Genomic DNA, 19,488 nt, shown 5'->3' with positions numbered 1-19,488 from the left:
ATCATAAAATTCTCCAAACATATATGATGACATAAGTATGTACAATATACAGAATGAAACAATTTATGCATCATGATTATTTAATTTCTGGCGTGCGCGACTACTAGAGCAGAGGATAAAGAATATATGCCAGGGAGTATTATTATATTGTCTATCTACATGTGTTGCTGCGCAAACTGTAGATGTCATTCGCTAGCCCATCTATGGCATTTCCCATTACGCTAGCAGAGTTAGTAGCAGTAGCAAGGTGCTGTGGTTATTTTAAATGCACTATGTGATTCTTAGTTTTATCTTTCGTTGGACAGTACATTTCAACTGAAAGTGACATTAAACTTAAGGCCTCTTTTTTTTAAATAATTGACAAAATGCTGCCGTCTTTTCTGTTTTATGAAAGGTACAGTATACGCAGGTTACTTGTACCCTCTGTCATGTAAAAGTAAAAAGTAAATGAAAAAAGACTGATTGTTTGTCCTTCATAAATAGTATTGATGTGTACCAACAATCCTCCTAAAAGTCATTGCAACGCATTCGACTGAAGACTGAATGTGCAGACAAAGATTGAACATTGCAAACAATGTAAAGGCCGTCACGGATGTAAACATTTTTCTGTAAATACCGCAGCTTTAAACAGGATATGCATGCATAATAACACAAACCCATTCATCCACCTTCTCCTTTTGTTTATTCCGAGAGGAAATCTTCCCCTGCAAAAAGAAGCATCAATTAGTTGATAACAGACGATAAGGCAGAAAGAGGGTTGAGTGTCTATCAAAGGTCAAGAACGAGTATGGCAGATATCCTCCATATGAGCCGTGAGCAGGTGTCCACCGCAAACAGAACGCCATGGAATGCATCGGGCCGGCTGGTGGGACATGCATGCTTCTGTTCTTTGCAAGACAGATGGATGACTAGAAAACCATCGAAATGGGTTCTCTTTTGAAGATGTCCGCAATTGAAGCCACTCGGATAAAAGAATTTAAAAGCACATTTCGCTGTCTGTGAGCATACACTCAAATTACAGGAGGTGGCTAAACAGAAGCTGGGAGAAAGTCATTTCTGGAAAAGGCACAAGAAAAACAATGGTAATCATAATAATAATAATAATTTTCCTTGGAGGTTTTGGAAGGGGATTTTTTTTTTAAATGGCTATACAGAATCTATCCGAGTTGTAGAAGAAGAAGAATGTGTATTATTATTTAAAATGATTTACATTTGATTAATGTCCTACATTTTGAACCACAGCAAATTACCTTTTTAGATTCTGTAAATGATCTTATATTCATATCAGTACTCATAATTGCCAACAATCCAACTTGGAAAATTCACTACATTTTCACAAGGCAATAACATCGTAAGAAAGGTCATAAAAATATTTTTTGTTTCTCCACGAAAATGATCAAAACCTTCACCCTAACTGCTGTTTTCAAGAGATCATTTTATTGACCTGATCACAATAGGCTGGAAGTATTTTTTTAACATAATATATGTCTTTAAAAATACCCGTGGTCACATGGTCATGTGTTTTCTCTTTAATTTGAAAAACGTCATGATGTTCCAAGTCAGAAATGCGCCACTAATTTAGTGCAAGCATCCTGTTATTGCTGCCAGCGAGCCAAATAAATCTTACAGAAGAAGCGAAAGGAATGCTTCCAAATTGTATCATTAAATCAAGCCGGTGATTAGGGTACAATTTCAGTCCCTACATAAGTGAGCATAGAAGCTTGCAGCGAGAAATTAGCGTGATGATTTGGTTAACTATCAAGGTGAAATTCTTTTCATGTCATCCTATTGAATTACCAAGAGAATTTATTGACTTTTTTTCCCCCCAAAAAGAAGCTGATTTCATCACTGTAATTCTGCAGTTGCTTCATTGGGAAAAAGAAAAAAAAAAAAAGGAAAAAAAAAAACTTGGATGAATTAGCAGCTGATATATGAGGAGCCTGGTGCGTAGTGGAAATTTGAGCTGGAGAATTGGAAAGAAGGATTTCCGAGGCGACTTAAAAGTGGTTGACTTCTGTCTGGAACCATTGAAGCAGTGCTGCGTTACACAAGCGATCAAAGACGGTGTCATCATCACCAAACCAAAAGGCACAACAGATGCCATTTGGAGCCTTTGCAGTCTCCTTCCTTGAGTGCCGCAAAGCATCGAGCCCAAAAATGAGCTTTAATTAATGACATGTTGCTTGAATGATTCCATTGCATGAGATATTTGACGCGCGCCTTTATAATACTGTGCAGATTTGGAAACCAGGACGAATGCGTGGTTATCTCTCAAATTCAGAAAATTCAGCTGCTAGTCATCAGTCGGCCGGAAGATGACGGCTATCGGCGTCATTTGTTACTACCTCCGTTGCAACGTGACAGCTCCAGTCGGGAGTAGAGGCTCAAACAGCTGCCTTCAATTGTCATATTCTATTATTTATTTCAGACTGCTGGGCTGCTTTTACTCATTCACTCTTTGCATCGCCCACCCCCCAACTATTTTTCAGGGCTATTTGGCCCATCAAGGTCCCAGCTGGCCGCTTCGAACCCTGCACTCATTTGCTACGTGTTGGTCAATCTGGTTAATGTCATGTACAGCTCTATCCGTGTACCATGGGGAGGTAACAGAGATCACTTGATTCATACTCAGACGTGGTGATACCTGGTCCTATTTGAGAAGAGCTACATGTTTTGTTTGTGGGAGAAGTACACACCTGCGGCCTGATGCCACCACGCTTATATTAAGGATCAATTCAGTCAGAAAAACAGAGTTAGCTCAATGCGAGGAATGTTCTTCCTAGTGCAACATTGAAAAGGGTTGAAAATGACAAGTGACGAATGGGGTTTTTCGTTTTTATTGCTTTTCATTGTCAGACCAGAAAAGTCGATGATGGTATAAGGCAGTGTTTTTCAAACTGCGGTGTGCCGCGAGATATTGTCAGGTGTTATCTAATTTGTGTGCCTGTGCGGTCTAGCGCCCGGCAGCGTAATCAAGTCTTTACTACATTGTAGTACTCTTCCAGACCAGCAGGTGGCAGCAGCAGCAGGTAGCTAATTGTCTTTGTTTAGACACAAGCGAATTAGTGACGCATGTTTATCCAAACAGGCCCGTGTTTCACACTAAGTATCAATATGAAACATTATAAAATACTTTTTCCTTTGTGTTTATTTGATTCCTATTCATGACATTATCATATAACGTCATTCTTCAATGTTAAAAAAAATGCTTATATAAACAATATAAGACTTATATTGTTAAAATAAACTTTTTTTTTTTTCACAATTTCAGCTGCTGGTGTGCCGCAGGATTTTTTCAATGAAATAAATGTGCCTTGACTCAAAAAAGTTTGAAAAACACTGGTATCAAGCTTTTCTCGGTGAATAACAAACCTTTCACAACACGTCAAGATCATTTAGCCATTTTCACACTGCCCATGAAAACCAGCTTTTTCCCCATTTTTACCCACACCCCGTGTAGCTGGTCTTGTGAAAATGACCAGCCCAGAATAGGAAGATAAAGGGAACACATGAATAGTATCAGTGGTAAAATTGTGAAAGTGAATTGCAGAAGGCCGAGAAATACAGTATGTGTGAAGTTTAACACTCAACAAATAGTTATACTGCCCCTTTGTGTTGAACGCAATTGTCACTGTCTGACTGACATTGTATACGTCACACCAGACGCTGGCGCGAACATCGGCACACAGCTAATTGTCCCGTAAAGTCTCTGTAAAGGAAAATAAATACGTTTTCGATATTTGACACCACGGCGACCAATAAATTTGAATGGTTAAAAGAAGTCAAGGTGTTCTTTCCACTGTCAACCACAAAACCGCAACCTTGCTGAAAAATAGATCGCTAGATTTTCCATCGAGCAACTTTCTGATGCCAACAATGATGCATATTTTACCCCCTTATAGTCTCTGGTGGCTAAAAATCCCACCGGGTCATCGTGGGGCTTTCCATCCCGTGACTTGAGGCACTATAGCCACCAGCTAGCCGCATAGCTAACAGTCTTCCGGGCTCTCTTTGGCCGGCAGATGGGCCTCGGGCTCTTCCGTGGTATCGCCTCCTCACTTGCGAACTGATATATTGACACAAACTGATCTGTAAAGTGGAGCATCCAGTGAAGATGCATTTTCAGGGTGCGGTCATAGCTAGCCAGCTAGCTAGCTAACTGCTTGCTGCGCATGCTGTAATGGTAGAAATGATCTATCTATCTATCTATCTATCTATCCATCAATCCATCCATCCATCAGCTAAGGCAGTGTTCCAGTTTTATCTCCTCGCTCTAATAGGATTGAACTTGTTATAAAAGGCAGGAATTGTGTTAAGAATACAGCTTTGAGTGTGGCGTTAGCTGGCCCCTCTGGCCCCGTATTAAAGTGGCTGGAATTAGCCAGCCACCGCCCCTTTAAATGCAGCAATCTAATCCTATTCATTTTCGACTGAGACAAAAGACATCTGTCCAGCAAGCTACCTGTGTTCTCTCTAAAGTAAAAGCCTCCCTGCATGCCGCCTTCCCACAGGCACCCGCATTGATTGGCTTCAATGAAGTGTAAACACATTTAAACAGTTTTTTTTTTTTTTTTTTAAATCCGGTTTAGGGTGCTCTTTGGTCTGCCTTCTTCTTTTGAGAAGAGGCTGTCAGATGATCACGTTTCACAATTCCTCCTTGACACGACTTGAAGAGGAATGTAAAATACCTTAAAGTGGGATGATGTGTTCTCCAAGCTGCAGAGTCCTTTCAAAACTCTGCGGGAGATAAGTCAGTGCTCCTTTTCTTGGGTTTGTTGTTTGCAGTGTCCCCACAAGGCCTGCTTGGCCCACATATGACAGCTTTAATCGACAGTAGCTCGAACTCTATCACAGAAACGAGCTCGAGGTGATGGCAATGGGAGAGAGCCATTGAAATGTATTCAGTTTCTCATTTATTCAACTTCTGCCAAAAAGATACACAAGCAGAACCCCGAAAACAAGAAAAACTGGTCACGCCTTGCCGAGATTAAACCCTGCCTGGCCTTGTTAGTCAGCTGAATTTCTAATGTCGTATTTATATTTTGACATTTAGACTGGCAATTTGCATTTGCTATTATTTATGTAGCTGTCTTTCACGGATCTCTTTCAAGAAGTAACTCAATCATCCCCCTTGAGAAAAGGACTCATTAATTAATGAAAAAAAAAAAACTGCCTATGCTGCATCACTGATGTAATGAATGCATAATGTTATGACTCTCATTAAAAAAAATGCTATGTTCAGATGGCTTGTTAGAAAAACATTGCACAAGAGATGTCATTAGACGTACACGTATCAAAGGCACCACTGTGTTAGCGCAAACGCATGAAAGCTACTTTGGAATGCTGGCAGGGTTTAATTATGCAACTTCAATATTATCTCAACAGACTCTTTCCGCGGACTAGCTTGTGAATGTTGCAAAAGCTGCAATGCCTATATTTGGCAGAATGGAAATAGTCTAGTATCTACATTTCACAGGCTTCAGCCAGTTAAATCCCAGGTTAAAGGTTATCTGGCCTAAGGGATTGTCCTTGAAAGCTCATATTCTTCAGGCCTGAACATGTATTGTGGCCTAGAAAAATCAGATCACTCCCCCACCGCCAGCAGAGCCAAGATAGGGGCCAAATTCAGGACAGAATCGGGCCAACTAAATTGGGATAGACTGATAGTACCCGCGCCGACCACCAGGTTTCATCTGGCACAATTTAACAGCATGCACTGGGTTGCTCGTTAATTCAAGAGAAATGAAAAACGGAAATGAAAATAATTGTATTTCAAAATAAAACAATGGTTTCATTCGGGGCGCCCTTCTCTGTGTGGGAATAAACAAACAACACAATGAGGCAGACGCACCTCTGAATTGAAAGGATGCAAAGAGCAATTTAGGGGTATCACCTAGGTATGATACATTCCCAGTATAGTCAGGCTAAGACCTCATTTCAAAGTGTGAAATACCAAGAGAAGAGGACAGTTTCAAGTGTGGCTGGCGAAAACACTTTCATCATTTGGGTTGTCTGTGTTCTAAAAGATCAAGTGTGAAATGTAATGTGCGTTAATGGTAAATGGGTACGCAGCAACCTTTTGCAGTTAAATTAAAATTTGAATGTCATTACTGTGGAATTTTGTCGCAGCATCGAGAAAAAGTTACATTTGTGAATTGAAACTACAAGTTGATATGTGTACATATCAATCATAAAAATAGTGCAAAAATATAATGTATATCCATTTTTCTATCTTGCGTCTCCGGATTAAGGTAGCTAACTTTGGGTACACTGTGGACTGCTTGCCAGCCACTTAGAGGGCATTTATAGACAAACCATTCACTTTCAAGAATTACATGGCATGACAGCACATAACGGCTGAAATTTGACAGGACAAATAAAAATAAAAAAATCTAACATCCACGTACACTTATTGGAAGCAGTGACGCCAAATCAATTGTTCCAAAAATGAAGAAAATAGACGGATGGGATTAATTAATAAAATATTAAAATTCAGGTTGTCCATAGGTCAGCGCTACTGACAGTGTTCTGTCCACGCTTTTATTTTGACGGTACTTTCCGGAATTAGTCCTTGATATCACTCGCCCCTGACGTCCGCTGTCCTGGAGACAGAATGGGCGGAGCTTGCGAGCGCTGCCTGCCGCTGGACTCTGGAAGCTGCGGCGAGGATGAGGAGAAGTCACTTACGGGTGGGCAGCTTCTCTGCAGACGGCTTCAGACAGCGCAAGTTTCATCAAGCGCATCATCTTGCTTATTGTCGTTTTAAAAGAGATTGACAATTTTCATCCATTGTCGCCAGGTAAGACCTGTCGTGACCTTATTTTCGTATATAATCGTTTTATTTCACCGGCGAGCCAACTAGTGTGGTGCATTTGCATTTGCAGCTGAACCACTGAGCACGTTGCCTCGTTTTCTTGTGCTGCGTTTGACGAAAATGAACAAGAAAGGACTCATAAAAAATGTGAAGTGTTCTTGTTGGAGATTTTGACTTTTTGGGTGGCACCTTCTTGAAGACTTTGGGAGAAGTCTCGTGGTGCACTAAGAGCTTATTAAACAACAAGTTGTCACCATGACAGGAAACTTGTGATTTTGCCAAAAGGACTTTCCCAAGTTGGACTAAAAGTGACGCGCCCCTAATTTGTTTTATTTCATTTTTCATCATCACACGTATGGCGTCTTATCATTTTTATTAAAGCGCACTCCAGCTCCAGTATTTTTGGCCTCTCAGTCGTCCACTTTAAATGCAGACTGGTCTGTGGTCAACGAGAACACAGCCGAGACGCCGGTGCCATCTGATTGTTCATTCAAGGCTAAACAGAGGACACAAGTCCATTGTGCGCCATTCGCCATCATCACTATGGAGCTGACATACAGGATCATAGGCCTGCTGGGATGCATCTTCCTGGACTCCGCTCCTCTGACTTCTGCTGAGGAAGGTGAGTCCCAATTACTTTGTTTGTTTTATTGTTTGGCCAGGGGATTTCCAGTTTGGAATAGTCCTTAAGAAAGCGCGTGGATACCAAACCGCAAGGAATTCTCAAATGAGGCTTCTGCAAACATCACTTAAGTTACATTTCATGCCAGTAACCATGGATACGTCGGTGCAGGCGTGCCATGAATCCCAATGGGAGTGTGTGTAAATGTTCCTATCATTTAAGATTATTTTGTAATGTATTTCTTATAATGGGTACATTCGCATGACATTCAGTTCGTGAAGTGCCTAATTGAAGTTGTCAACACGCGTCTTGTAATGGGGAAAAACTTGTCCATTGTTTACTCTGGACAGGATCCAGATGAAATTATTCAGTGCATTAGGCCGCAATTACAATTCAACAGTTTCAGACAATTATTTTGCTGCGGTAAATTGTTTATTAACGATCTTATTACGTATCTTTAGATCTGATCAAAATGAAAATACAGTATATGAACATTCAAGTTCAAGAAACAAATGGTTACATTTCATAGGGGGTCAAAGTGCATTTAGTTTCATCGTACTTAGGTGCCCAGAAAGAAAAATCTGAAATGTCTGTTGTTCTTCATAAAGACCTCAACAGTTGTCCTCAAGTCATTATTGTGTTGGTTTGGCTGATTTTGTATTTTGATATAAGTGCTTTTGGGAATTGAGGGTGTTTGAAGGATCAGTATACCAGCTGTTAAGTTTGTATTCTAAACAAAAATCCTGTGTGAGGCTTTTGATCCCCCGTCAGGTTTTTCTGGTTAATGATATTTACATATGTTAAGCACGCACAACCACCGACAGTCATATCTTTTCCTTAATCCTCCTTGCCGATATCTTGAAAGTTGCCGCAACTCAAATAGAAGAGGTTGCGTTGTGGTCGCCGCAAATTCTTTGGCTAATATCCCAAACTATTCCAGCACTGCTCATCACTTTCGAACGTGCAACAATGCATCTCATGCCAAGTTTCAATCAATGCTGGTTGTCAACAGGAACGCACGGAACATGCTTGACTTCACTTATTCTGTGGCAGGAACTCCAATCTGTCAGCTGCCTCTGGTTGGCCCTTTCTTGGAGGGGGGGGGGGTGGCTTTACGGTGTCTCTTCTACTATAGAAGCACAATGATGAGGTCAGCTGCGCTTTTGTTGTGTGCAGTCAAACATTAAAATGTTCAAAATCTACATGATAAAGGTCTTGATGACCAGTGAAGTTGTGCTGTTATTGATGCTTTCCAGATGTACAAATGATGTAATGTCAAGCAGATTTTTTTATTTTTTTATTTTTTTTTTATTTAGCCTCCTATAGACAAGAATTGTTTGTTTGGTGGTTACGCAATGTGATTTCCTGTGTTGTGGATAAAGGAACGGCCGTCTCTCTGGTGACACACTTTGGACAACAGTGGAATCTTAAAGTTCACTGCCCCCTTGTTTGTTTACACTGTGAAACAAGTTCCCTTAACTTATCCATTTGGTTACAATTGCAACGCATACCAGACGGGAGAAGCCGAAAGACAGCCAAGAGTACCACTCTCGGAAACCCTAAACGATAATCGCAATTTGAAAGGGTAATCCGTAAACATTTCATCCCTGTCGATTTGTCGACCCTTCAGCCGCATCGTGGACAACTTTCAAACGTCAATAAGATGAGTCATGTTTTTGTCATCCGAGTATCCCCTTGTGTTGGCATCGCTTCAAAAAAGCCAAAGAAAAAGCCAAACAGGCTTTTGTTAATCGGTGACAAGCTTTATCTTGTGACTGACATGCGTGATATCATGTATCGCGATTCATGACTTTTTAAGTTCAAAATCCTACGACCATCAGGGCATTCGAATTCGGACTTGCCGCTATGTCGTCATCTAGCAAATTGTTGATTCTGCACTGAAGTGAGTGCAGATGATACTCGCAGCTGCCAAGCCGCTCCTTTTCTATTTTAGCCAGGCCGTAAATGACTTACTACATCGTTCCGGGGTTGGATCTCTCGTCGTTCCATCCCTGCGAAGATTACAACCCAGACCTCTTGATCGGATAATTACTTTGGCTGGAAATTGATAACAAACTTTGAGGGTTGGGGCTTCAAGTCGGAAAGTGGTAAAAAAAAATAAACAAAAAAGCTTTTTGCCCCCCCTCGCATGTAGGAATTACTCCTTGTATACAAAAGTACAAAGCAAGGCCCGCAAATTGACAAAGACAGAAGCTTTCAGTTCTTATAAGACGACACGCTATGGTAGGAGATTAAATTATATGAGTGTAAGATTTACATTACTGAGCTTCTGTGGTGGCGTTAAAAACCACTTAGAAGACGGTGGCTTTTGTTCATTACCACATTTGGAAGAAAAACACCACACTACTGTAAACAGAGCATTATTTTGAGGGGCAAGCCAACCCCTGTGATGTGGCAGCGTTCATGTGGACATTTGTAAAAGCCTCTAATGTACTGCGCCCGGTTCCTGCGTCACTATGGTGCACCATTGTCCCATTCCACCAAATGGGACAACTTCCAGTTGTCATGCTAAACACAGGTCTGTTCCATTCAGGTGTGTGTACGATACTAATACTTGTGATTTGGCGTTGTCTGCCGGTGTGTAAGAAGCAAGGTTCAGGCATTGTCATTTCTGAGAAAATTGTCAATTCTTTCGTACTGTAAAGAAGACTCATCTTTAACCTGCCGTATGGTAGGTAGCAGCAATTGATACTTTCTCTTTTGCGAGAGAGTGAAGTCGCCGGTCTGGTTTGTTTAGCGGGGGCCAGCCTCATTGTGGCGGACGAAAAACGTTGACGGCACTCTTTTAGCCGCTATCTAAAAGGGGGGGACAAGGGAGGTGCCACCCTGACTGTTGCAAATTTGACTATGGTGCTCCATATGCAAATTGTCCAAAAAAAACTGCAGAATGCCATGATTTGTAGTTATCACACACACACACATATACATATATATATATACATATATATATATATATATATATATACATATATATATATATATATATATATATATACACATACATACATACATACATACATACATACATACATACATACATACATACATACATACATACATACATACATATATATATATATATATATATATATATCCTGGTGATGTCTGTTTATTTAAACAACATATTCCATATACCTTCTATTTTTTTCCACCTCATGCTGGGCATGACAAGCAAAAAAAAAAAAATACCACAATGTTTCTTAACTGAAACTCTCATAGTCTTCAAAACCATTAATCCTCAAAGAGAGTTTTTTTTTTTTTTTTGGGGTATCCGCTACCCACAAGGCCTCACGTGAGCCACAATCCTTTTTCCTTTAACGCACATGTAGGCTTTTCTTTTGCCGCTCTTTTTGCACATCCTCTTGTCTCCTTGATGCCTGACTGCAGCTATGCTATTTATTTCGCTTGCTGACTCTCTCGCCCTGCCGCAGAAATGTGGATCTTTTCCCAGAAATCCTTTTAAACGGAACCGATTTTTATAAGAAAGGGATTTGCATTTAAAGCAAGTCCCCCAGCCCCCCCCCCCCCCCGTTTCTCACCCTCTCTCCAAAAGCTGCTCGCCCGTCATCCTCGGCACCTCAATCCCGTGATTAGCTTCCTCAAGAGTTAAACAGGCATCCGAGTGCCACAAGTACCCTCGTCGCGCGGATGCGTGGTCCCCCGTGGAAATGCAGGTGGATGACAGTCGAGAGGATGCGAAACCCCCGCCCCCGCACCCCCACCGCCAACCGCTCCGAGCCAAGCCATACATCCACATCAGGCATTCACTTTGGAGAGCCCGTCTGTCCTCCACCCACACTCTGCTCCTTGAGAGTGGGACACAATGAGGACGGGCTGTAGCAGAGTGTGAATGAGGCCACTGCCTATCTGCCTGTAAGCACCACGGAGAATGGCACTTTTTCATGGCGGGGGGGGGGGGTCTCTTTTGAGTCATGAAGAGATGCGAAGACTGACCTGAGCCCGCGTATATCTGCATAATGAGCAATTTGCATTTTATGATGACACACACCTGGGGCCATATTTGAGATCATAATGAAGTGATTAAAGGGCCTTTAATTAGAGGGAAAACTGCTGATTACCTCTTGTTTATCATTCTCGTTTAACTGCCATTCCGTTGCTTGCGCTTCGGCTGGAAATCCACTTTTGTTGCCATTGTTTTTCCCCCCTCATTCAAGAATTGAATAGTAAAAAAAAAAAAAAAAAAGCAGCTTACAGTCATCTGCAGTATCTACAACCTGGTTGTGCAATGACGCCAAGAAGCAAGCTCTTGAGCCCGTGATATTTCCCTCCCTGACCTACATCGTATGTCGCATGCGCACACTTTTTTTTTTTTTTTTTTTTTTTTGAAACTCAAAATGCAACTCGGAGACCCCCTCGCACCCTAAGCGTATGCACACCGGCTCAGCACGTCTCGGAGGGGCTGGCTTGCGTGCACTGCGCTGTGTGGGTTCTGCTTTCTGCAGCGTAACAGAGACATTCCTGTGAGCGGGCTGCCCTCCTACAGCTGCACGCAGTTAAGAGCTTAAGCGGGGAGTCGCGTCTTAAAGCCGAGTCGGGGAGTTTACTTTACGAAGCATTCAAACGCCACGTTTGGCAGCTGGCTGACTCCTCTTTTTAAGGAGTGCTTCACCTAACTGGTTCCTTCGCATTTTGTCTGAGCTCGTTGTCATTTGTAATTTTATGTACCCTTGCGCAATGTAATGAGATTTGTAACTGACAATCGCAGAGTTTTATACGATGGTGGTGTTGTGGTTTGCAGTGGTGTAAAATTGTATTGTATCCTACTGAGCTGTTTGGGATATTTTGGCCTATTTAATGCAGATCGGCTGATAGGTTGGATCTTATCAGACAGTTTAGGTGTACATAATGAAGAGCCCCGGTGACGATATTATTCTGATGAGACCATGAGATTGGACAGAGTCGGTGTTTTGCGTTTCAAAAAAAGTTTGGAAAACGTGATTTGGCGCAACAAAGAACAAAAACGGTGCTCTCTGTAGTCTGATGGCTTCGCATCCAAAGATGAGCCACAAACTTGCACACTGGCTAGTGTAATGCACGGACTGATTAAAAGAGTTCAATTATTGTGTGTCTATTGTGATTTTGAATGACTAAAATCAGGACGTGTCCAAATTACATACTTTTTGGGTTCGGGGGGAGTCTTGTCATAGTTCTTGGAAGGTTTATTTCAAGACAGCACTGCTTGGAGCGGACCACCTCCACAGCAGATTAGTCACTGTGGTATTTTTTTTTTCTCCTCCCGAAATACATTTTGCATCTAGCTTTAGTAAAATATTTTAGCTATAAAAATAAAAAAAAACTTAAGTACATAAGCAAACATTTCTGGGGCTTATATGTGCTTTGGCATGAATAGGAGCATTTGCTTTTGGATTATGTTAAAAAAAAGTTTTCGGATGGATTTTCAGGGGCAAGAAATTGAGGTGGGATAAATATAATAAAATAATGTGACACTTTGTTGTAGAAGACTGACAAATGATCAACTCAGGTGATTAGAACAATCCAAACTGGGGGCGTGGCGGTCTCACGCTGGTTTAGGAGATCATCCCAGATTTTATCCCTGCATGGCTTCAAATTGTTCAAGCCGCAGGAGGTCACTGACCCCTGAACCCTGGGCCTCTTTGTGGACAGGGGAAAAGAGGATGAAAATGCTCCTCCAGGAGAAAGAAAGCACACCAATTCTTTCCCATGGTGCTTTTGTTGGGATGACACACACAATCTGCTGCCCGTGTGCATTGATGAAGATGATAGAAGCTTCGGACTACTGTAGTCGGTAGGTCGAACGTGCATTTGTTCAGTGACACTGGTTGCCCTCTGATTCAAACTGCCAGCGTCAAAAGACATTTAGCAAAAAAAAAAAAAAAAAAAAGCGTATTTAACTTTTAGCTGAGCAACATTTGTGCATGCTAAACAGCCATTCAAGTGTAAAAATATGCTAACCCATGTAATATTAGTACCTAAAACCATAAAACACTCTTTCAACACTGTTAAAAAACGTTCTTAATTTTGCTGTGTGTACCAGGCGTGAAAAGAAGCTAGCCACTAATGTAATGTATAATGTCAAATCACTACAATCTTTGATAAGTGATGATACGCCCGTACGTGGCTAGCTGTTTCCTGGCTAGCGATAGCAGCTAACATTAGCAGCCGACGCCTCATTTTAGACACGCAGAAGTTTTACTGAATTAAGTAAATGAGTTTTGTTGAAGTCTGGAGTTCTTACAATAAGCCCAAATTGTGTAACTGCTGTGACTGTGTTTTTTTTTTTTTTTTAATGAATGTGCTTTAATATTCTTTGTCGCACAACTTGAAAAAAATACTGTTACATCAAAGTCTTGGGAAATGATATCATCGGGGACCAACATGCATCTGTTCTCTGAGCAGCTGCATGCTTTTTGGCCTATTAAATCCTACGGAGTGATATTTTGGGTATATTTCATCAGTTCAGCTCCAAGCTTCCTGCGGTGTGACAGTTTACATTATGAATAAAAATGTTCTTGGCTGCGTTAATCAATACAAGTGACCCACATTTTTGCGGCGCTTTTCTCTCCCACCATCAGCAAGGATTGGAGATTTGGGGACGTGCAAATTGCTTTGGAGTCCATTTTTTTTTCCCCCCTCCTGAGCTCGGAATTTGACAGGATAAGAGGAGGTGAAGATTGTTGAGTGAAGATGGGAAATATGGAAGATGAGAGGACGTCTAAACACAAGAACTCGTTTTTTTTTTTTTTGTTTTTTTTTCCCCCACTCTGAAAGTCACTTTCAAATGTTGCCTCCTTTTGCTTCCCATTGCTCTTTATTTAAAAAAACGCATAGAAAACCTGTGAAAAAGTTTGCCTTTCAACTTTTCTTTTGTAATTCATTCCTCCTTTCTAAGGATTGCGTATCAGTAAACCACCGGGGAGATGCAAAAGTGCTTTCAAGGAGCTCTTGATTTTTTTCACATGGCCGGTTTATCTTTGAAGAGCGCTTGGGAGAGTGGTGCCCATAATTGGAAGACGAGGGAGGTGAACTCACTTAGTGGCGGATCAATATTCCGGAGATGCTGAAATGTGCTGTGGAGCGAAGCATTTGCATCACTCATAGCGGGGAGAGTGCATCACATTAAAGGCACCGATGTGTCGATGAAAGAATGCGTTTGAAATGACGGACGCGTACACCAGTGGAGTCAAACTTAAGTTTAGATTTCTGCCCTCGTGTCATATTTGTAATCAAACAAGAAAAGTCACAAACGCTCCAATCTATTTTCCAACAGTCCTGGGCAAGTCCTCGTTAATTTTTCATTGCCTACAATGGTCTCCTTGGGAATAGTTTGGGCCAGAGAACTGTGTGCGAATGTTGTTTATACAAAGGGAGAGATTGTTTGAGTCCAAGACGCGCAAGCGCCGTGCAGCATTTGACACCCCGGGTCAGAACTCATTACTTGTGGGCGGTGATGTAAATGGCGCAGAACCAAGTTGATGTCTCATATCCTTTTCAACCTTCTGTTAACCTCCCATTTCACGCCGGGGTCAGAACTTTTCTACCACCCCGATGGACGTAGCCATTTGAACTTGTGCGACTTTGAACGATGTCGTGTTTTTTGTTTGCTCCTGAATGACTATTAATTCAGATGGAATCGCGGTGAGCATTTGTTTTGTGCTCAAACACCCCCCCCCCCCCCCGAGAGAAATTCTTTCGCTGAACGCTTTCTGTTGTTATCGCACCACTCAGAACTATTTAATTTAGGACATTTAGGCAAACAAAGACGGTTGCCCTGCCGGTGAGAACAAAGTTAGGTTGAAAAAAAAAAAAAAAAAAGCCAGAAATGGAAGCAATTTCGGGCTTGTGCTGCAAAAAAGGAATACTCAACCTTTTGCCACTTAAAAATCTGACCTGTGCAAAGTCTGACACGGCTATAATTTAGGAAAGACACACCTTTGACTAAGAAGAAAGGATCATTGAGTGGTTTCTGCTGCAAGCCTCCGCCATTGTGAATACTGTCGACCCTTGGAAAGGAAGTCAACCCAAACATATTTTTTCAAGAATATGTTCTATGCAAGCTCTGTAGTTGAAACAAGGCAATATGATTAGTATCAAAATGTGAGTTAAGCAGCAAAATCCACCCATTTTTAGCCATCTCAGGGGGGCGGCCATTTTGTCAGTTCTCTCGACTGAAAATGACATCACACACCCTCAGGGCTCAGATAACGACCTATCACGGCTCACCTGTTTTCTGAAGATGAGTATGTGCGATGTCATTTTCAGTCGACAGAAGTAACAAAATGGCCGCCCCCAGAGATGGCTAAAATCGGGTGGATTTTGTTGCTTAATCAGAATGCTGTGTTTCAACTAGTGGGCCTGCATAGAACATATTCTTAAAAAATATATGTTTGGGTTGACTTCTGCTTTAAAAACTGTCTACCAGGGACGCTTTGGGGAGCTAAACGTGAACCGTTTCAACAACAGACTCCAGTTGTTGTAATCCTGACTTTTTGTGAACATGACAAAAATTTGGAGCCCCAAACATCGGGTTTAGAGTTTCTTTCACACACAGATTCTTTATCAGATCCGTAACAACAACAAAAAAAAGCTACCTTTGCTTTTTACGAAGAAGCCCATCTTTTACACAGTGAGCTAGCATCCCAAAATCAGACAATTAGATGTGTAACATGAGCGCCGCATCCCTATCCAACAATGTCAGTGTTCACCTTTTACACAGACGTCATCCCAGATCTGATAACTACCCTCAAAGGCAGAATATTGGCAGAACAACATTCCAAGCCCTTTATAACAAACAGTGACCCAGAAAAAAAGGACATATCCTGGCTTGAAGAGGCAATATAAAAGGGCGTTCATAAATTGATAGCATTACCATTTCAGTCCAAAAGCTGAAAGTGGTTGTCCGTGTAAACAGAGGATATTACTTTATGAAGTTCATATGTGAATGGAATGGAGGGTAGTTTGTTTGTGAATCTTTCCAAAAATCTCTTCCGAGTACCTACTTTTTTTGCAATATTCTCAACTCTGTTGCCATGTAAATGTAACCCAAGTCCAACCAGAACAATGTCAGCTTCATATTACCAGAAGGAGCGGATGATTTCTACACTGGAGTTTGTTTTGTTCTCGGAGGTTTTGTTCAAATGTGAAATAGGACACAAGAAATTGTTTCTGCTGCAACAAAAAAAACAAAACAAAAAAAAAAAAAAGGGGTTGTCAACTCATCGGTTTATGCCACTATTGAAGCAGAAAGCCAGACATGGACAATTAGGGGGATTTTCCTGTCAATGTTCTTGCCACCTGGTGAGTTCCTGTTCTGCGAAACCGCCTATTAAAGTAATATGTTTGTCCACTCTGATGAATGTGTGGCTCTCGGCCAAAAAATTCAGAGTCTATGTTTCCGAAGAAGTGTACTTTCACCTCCTGTGGATCTGATTGACAGCGGCGTGGATCCTCTCTGGTCCTGTCTATAGTTTCTGTCCAATTTTGAGAAGACTCCAAAACTAGGTCACATCCTGTCCCGGGACGGAGAACAGCACTGGCGCTTATTGATATGCATCCCCAACAGACACAAAAAAAAGGGGGAGAGGCGTCAAACATTAACACCTTTCTTTCATCTCAAACTCGCAGCTCTCTCAAACCAATTTCATGAGCTCACACGTACTCAAACTAGCTGAGCACATCCACGCGGGCCACAGGAGGCTTTTGTCATTCAGCGTTGAGCAGTTAAACAGTGTCTGGCTCGCTTAACGTGAATGGTTTTGCACGTCGGCGAGCTACCCCCCCCCTCCCCCACACAAACACCCCCCACCAGACCCCGGACACAGGAAGGGGACAGGAATTACAGGAAGCTGAGGTTTAATCCGACTAGACACAACTCTGCCATAAGACATACAAACACGGCCCCGCGCACACACTCGAGGTTGTATCTAAATAGTTAAATTGACAAATGGAAAGCTGACACGGCATGAAAAATTCCTGATCTTTTGCACTCGCCGCTAACAATAATGTTTGTTATACATCACCACTGCCGAGAGGAATGGCATTCCCATCAAACGAGCACGATAATCCTCTGCAATTATTGAAATTCTCATCTGACAAAAACTGCCGTAATTAATCCCAGGCGTTCATACTCAAAGTAATGTTAAAAAAAAAAAGGGAGCCATTAATTTACTCCACTGTTATGTTAGCAGGCAGAAGGAATTAATCTAAATCGGGGTTCAGAGAACTGAACTGCCTTTTGGAAAAGATGCATATTTGCTTTCCTAACAAGGCTTCTAAAAATACAAGTATGTCTGTTTGTCATGAGAGTAAATGAGGTGGAAACAGCCAAACTGGCTCTGTCCAAAGATAATAAAACTCCAATTCAAACAACAGTTCAGATATTGTATTATTTTGAAAAATATATTTTCTTAAACCAAAGCAGGCCAGCTGTCCTTTAGTACACCGTTTTCATGCTAAGCTAATTGTTCGGCACCATTGCAAATCAATCCCTTAATCTAACTATGGGCCAATAAATCTCTTCCAAAAGCTTCACTTGTAATTTTGAAACATGCGTCTAATTTCTTTAGGCACCAGTCAGACCGTTGACAAAAATCGAAAACATATGCAAGAGTCCCCCCCATCCAGTTGGCCATTCGTCAGGGCGCTTACCAAAAAAAAAAATCTTAATTTGTTGCTTTGGTTACTGCAAAATTAGGACCATATTAAAAACTAAAAATTCCAATTACAAAAATATGGATTTTAATCCCCATCATATTAAAGCATTTTTCTTGTAACTCTATAGCTGGATTGTTGTAGCAGTCATTGTTTTCTTTTCGGCATGGCCCTAATACTAAAGAAACAAAAGTAAGGAATTTGACATTAACCATAGGGGGCGCTAGATCGAAATGTTTTTAGCCTTCATATGCTGGCTGACCTTTACCGCTTCTTGCTCATATTGAGTTACTTGAAAACCTTCAGCTTTCTTCTCAAATTTCACTGTCATTTTTGGCTTATCCAAAGCCTTTTGTGTTGCAGAATATAAAGGAAGCTGCGCAAAGCACTTCATTTATTTGAATTCCACTAAGTTTATTGACTAGTAATTTTCTAACGATAGTCTTCAAAATGCGTATTAGGATCAAGTGACGCCCAGGGTACCATTACTCATAAAAGCAATTACTTTCCGCCTCACAACAGACAGAAAACAACTACATGTGCATAAAATGCCCTTCTTATGCTGTATACATTTTTTTGCACACTAATTGCTGATCCTTTTTTTTTTTTTTTTTTTTCCATGACCATTTATTTTTCTCCTGAAGGTGTGCGAGGATAAATGAGATTTTTTTTTTTTTTTTGTGAATTAAACAAAGTCTAATTTTAGCAGAAGTGCTCCTGTTAGCTTCCCCGAGCCGCAGCCCGAGCGGCAAACAGCGACGGGAAAGCCGTAACGCAAGAACGATGAAAGCTCTGTGAACCGTCCTGAAATTGAATATTACTTTGTTAATCTCAAGCCTGAAGACAGACTTAGACAAATTGAGGGTGCAGTATTGGTTTTTACCCTCCCCTTTCGTTTTAAAAAAAAAAAAAAAAAAAGAAGAAGAACAAATACAAGGTCAGGTTTTACATTTCAAAAGAGATCCACGCAACACCCTCTATTGTTGTCTCCCTTTCTTGCAGAAAATTTAAACCTTCTCATTCCCCGTTTGTTGTACCAAAATGGTTGGATGATTTGTATTACGTAACCCACCTACTTTGGACTCTCATTTTCTTGACTTAGAAGCATGGGCAGGCCTATCTGGTTTCTTTCTTTGTAAATATATCATGTACAGGACCATTATTGTTGACCACTCAAGCTTAGTGTCCACCTCTCTAATCTGACTCTAATAAGGACAATTGTACTGTAATTACTGTGCGAGTGTTTGTTTTTGTGGTTAAATATGGCCAGATGACGAGACTTTATTGTTTGTACTGTTTTCTGTTATTGTGAAATTGGGGGGGGGGGGGGGGGGGGGGGGGCAATTTTCCGGCGGCTGGGTGGCCAACACCGCTGCTGCTG

At 41.3% G+C, this 19,488-nt stretch overlaps 1 protein-coding gene across 2 annotated transcripts in view; it reads left to right on the top strand.

Annotated features, from left to right (window-relative positions):
• Positions 1-6,650: 6,650 nt before the first annotated feature.
• Positions 6,651-19,488, top strand: part of ephb4a (eph receptor B4a) — a 34,827-nt gene continuing 21,989 nt past the window's right edge. Inside the window, exons 1-2 of one of the 2 annotated variants that reach the window (XM_086012179.1) lie at positions 6,651-6,799; positions 6,885-7,436. In XM_086012179.1, the coding sequence (XP_085868305.1) occupies positions 7,358-7,436 (79 nt within the window). In that variant the 5' untranslated portion in view covers positions 6,651-6,799; positions 6,885-7,357. The remainder of the gene's footprint in view (positions 6,800-6,884; positions 7,437-19,488) is intronic. The other variant, XM_086012180.1, reaches the window with a different exon arrangement.

Source organism: Filicampus tigris, chromosome 17, assembly GCF_054856515.1.
Source record: "Filicampus tigris isolate MCC_2025a chromosome 17, RoL_Ftig_1.0, whole genome shotgun sequence".
Classification (NCBI taxonomy): domain Eukaryota; kingdom Metazoa; phylum Chordata; class Actinopteri; order Syngnathiformes; family Syngnathidae; genus Filicampus; species Filicampus tigris.
The sequence above is the reverse complement of the archived record's forward strand: the minus strand, read 5'-3'. Positions and strand labels throughout refer to the sequence as shown.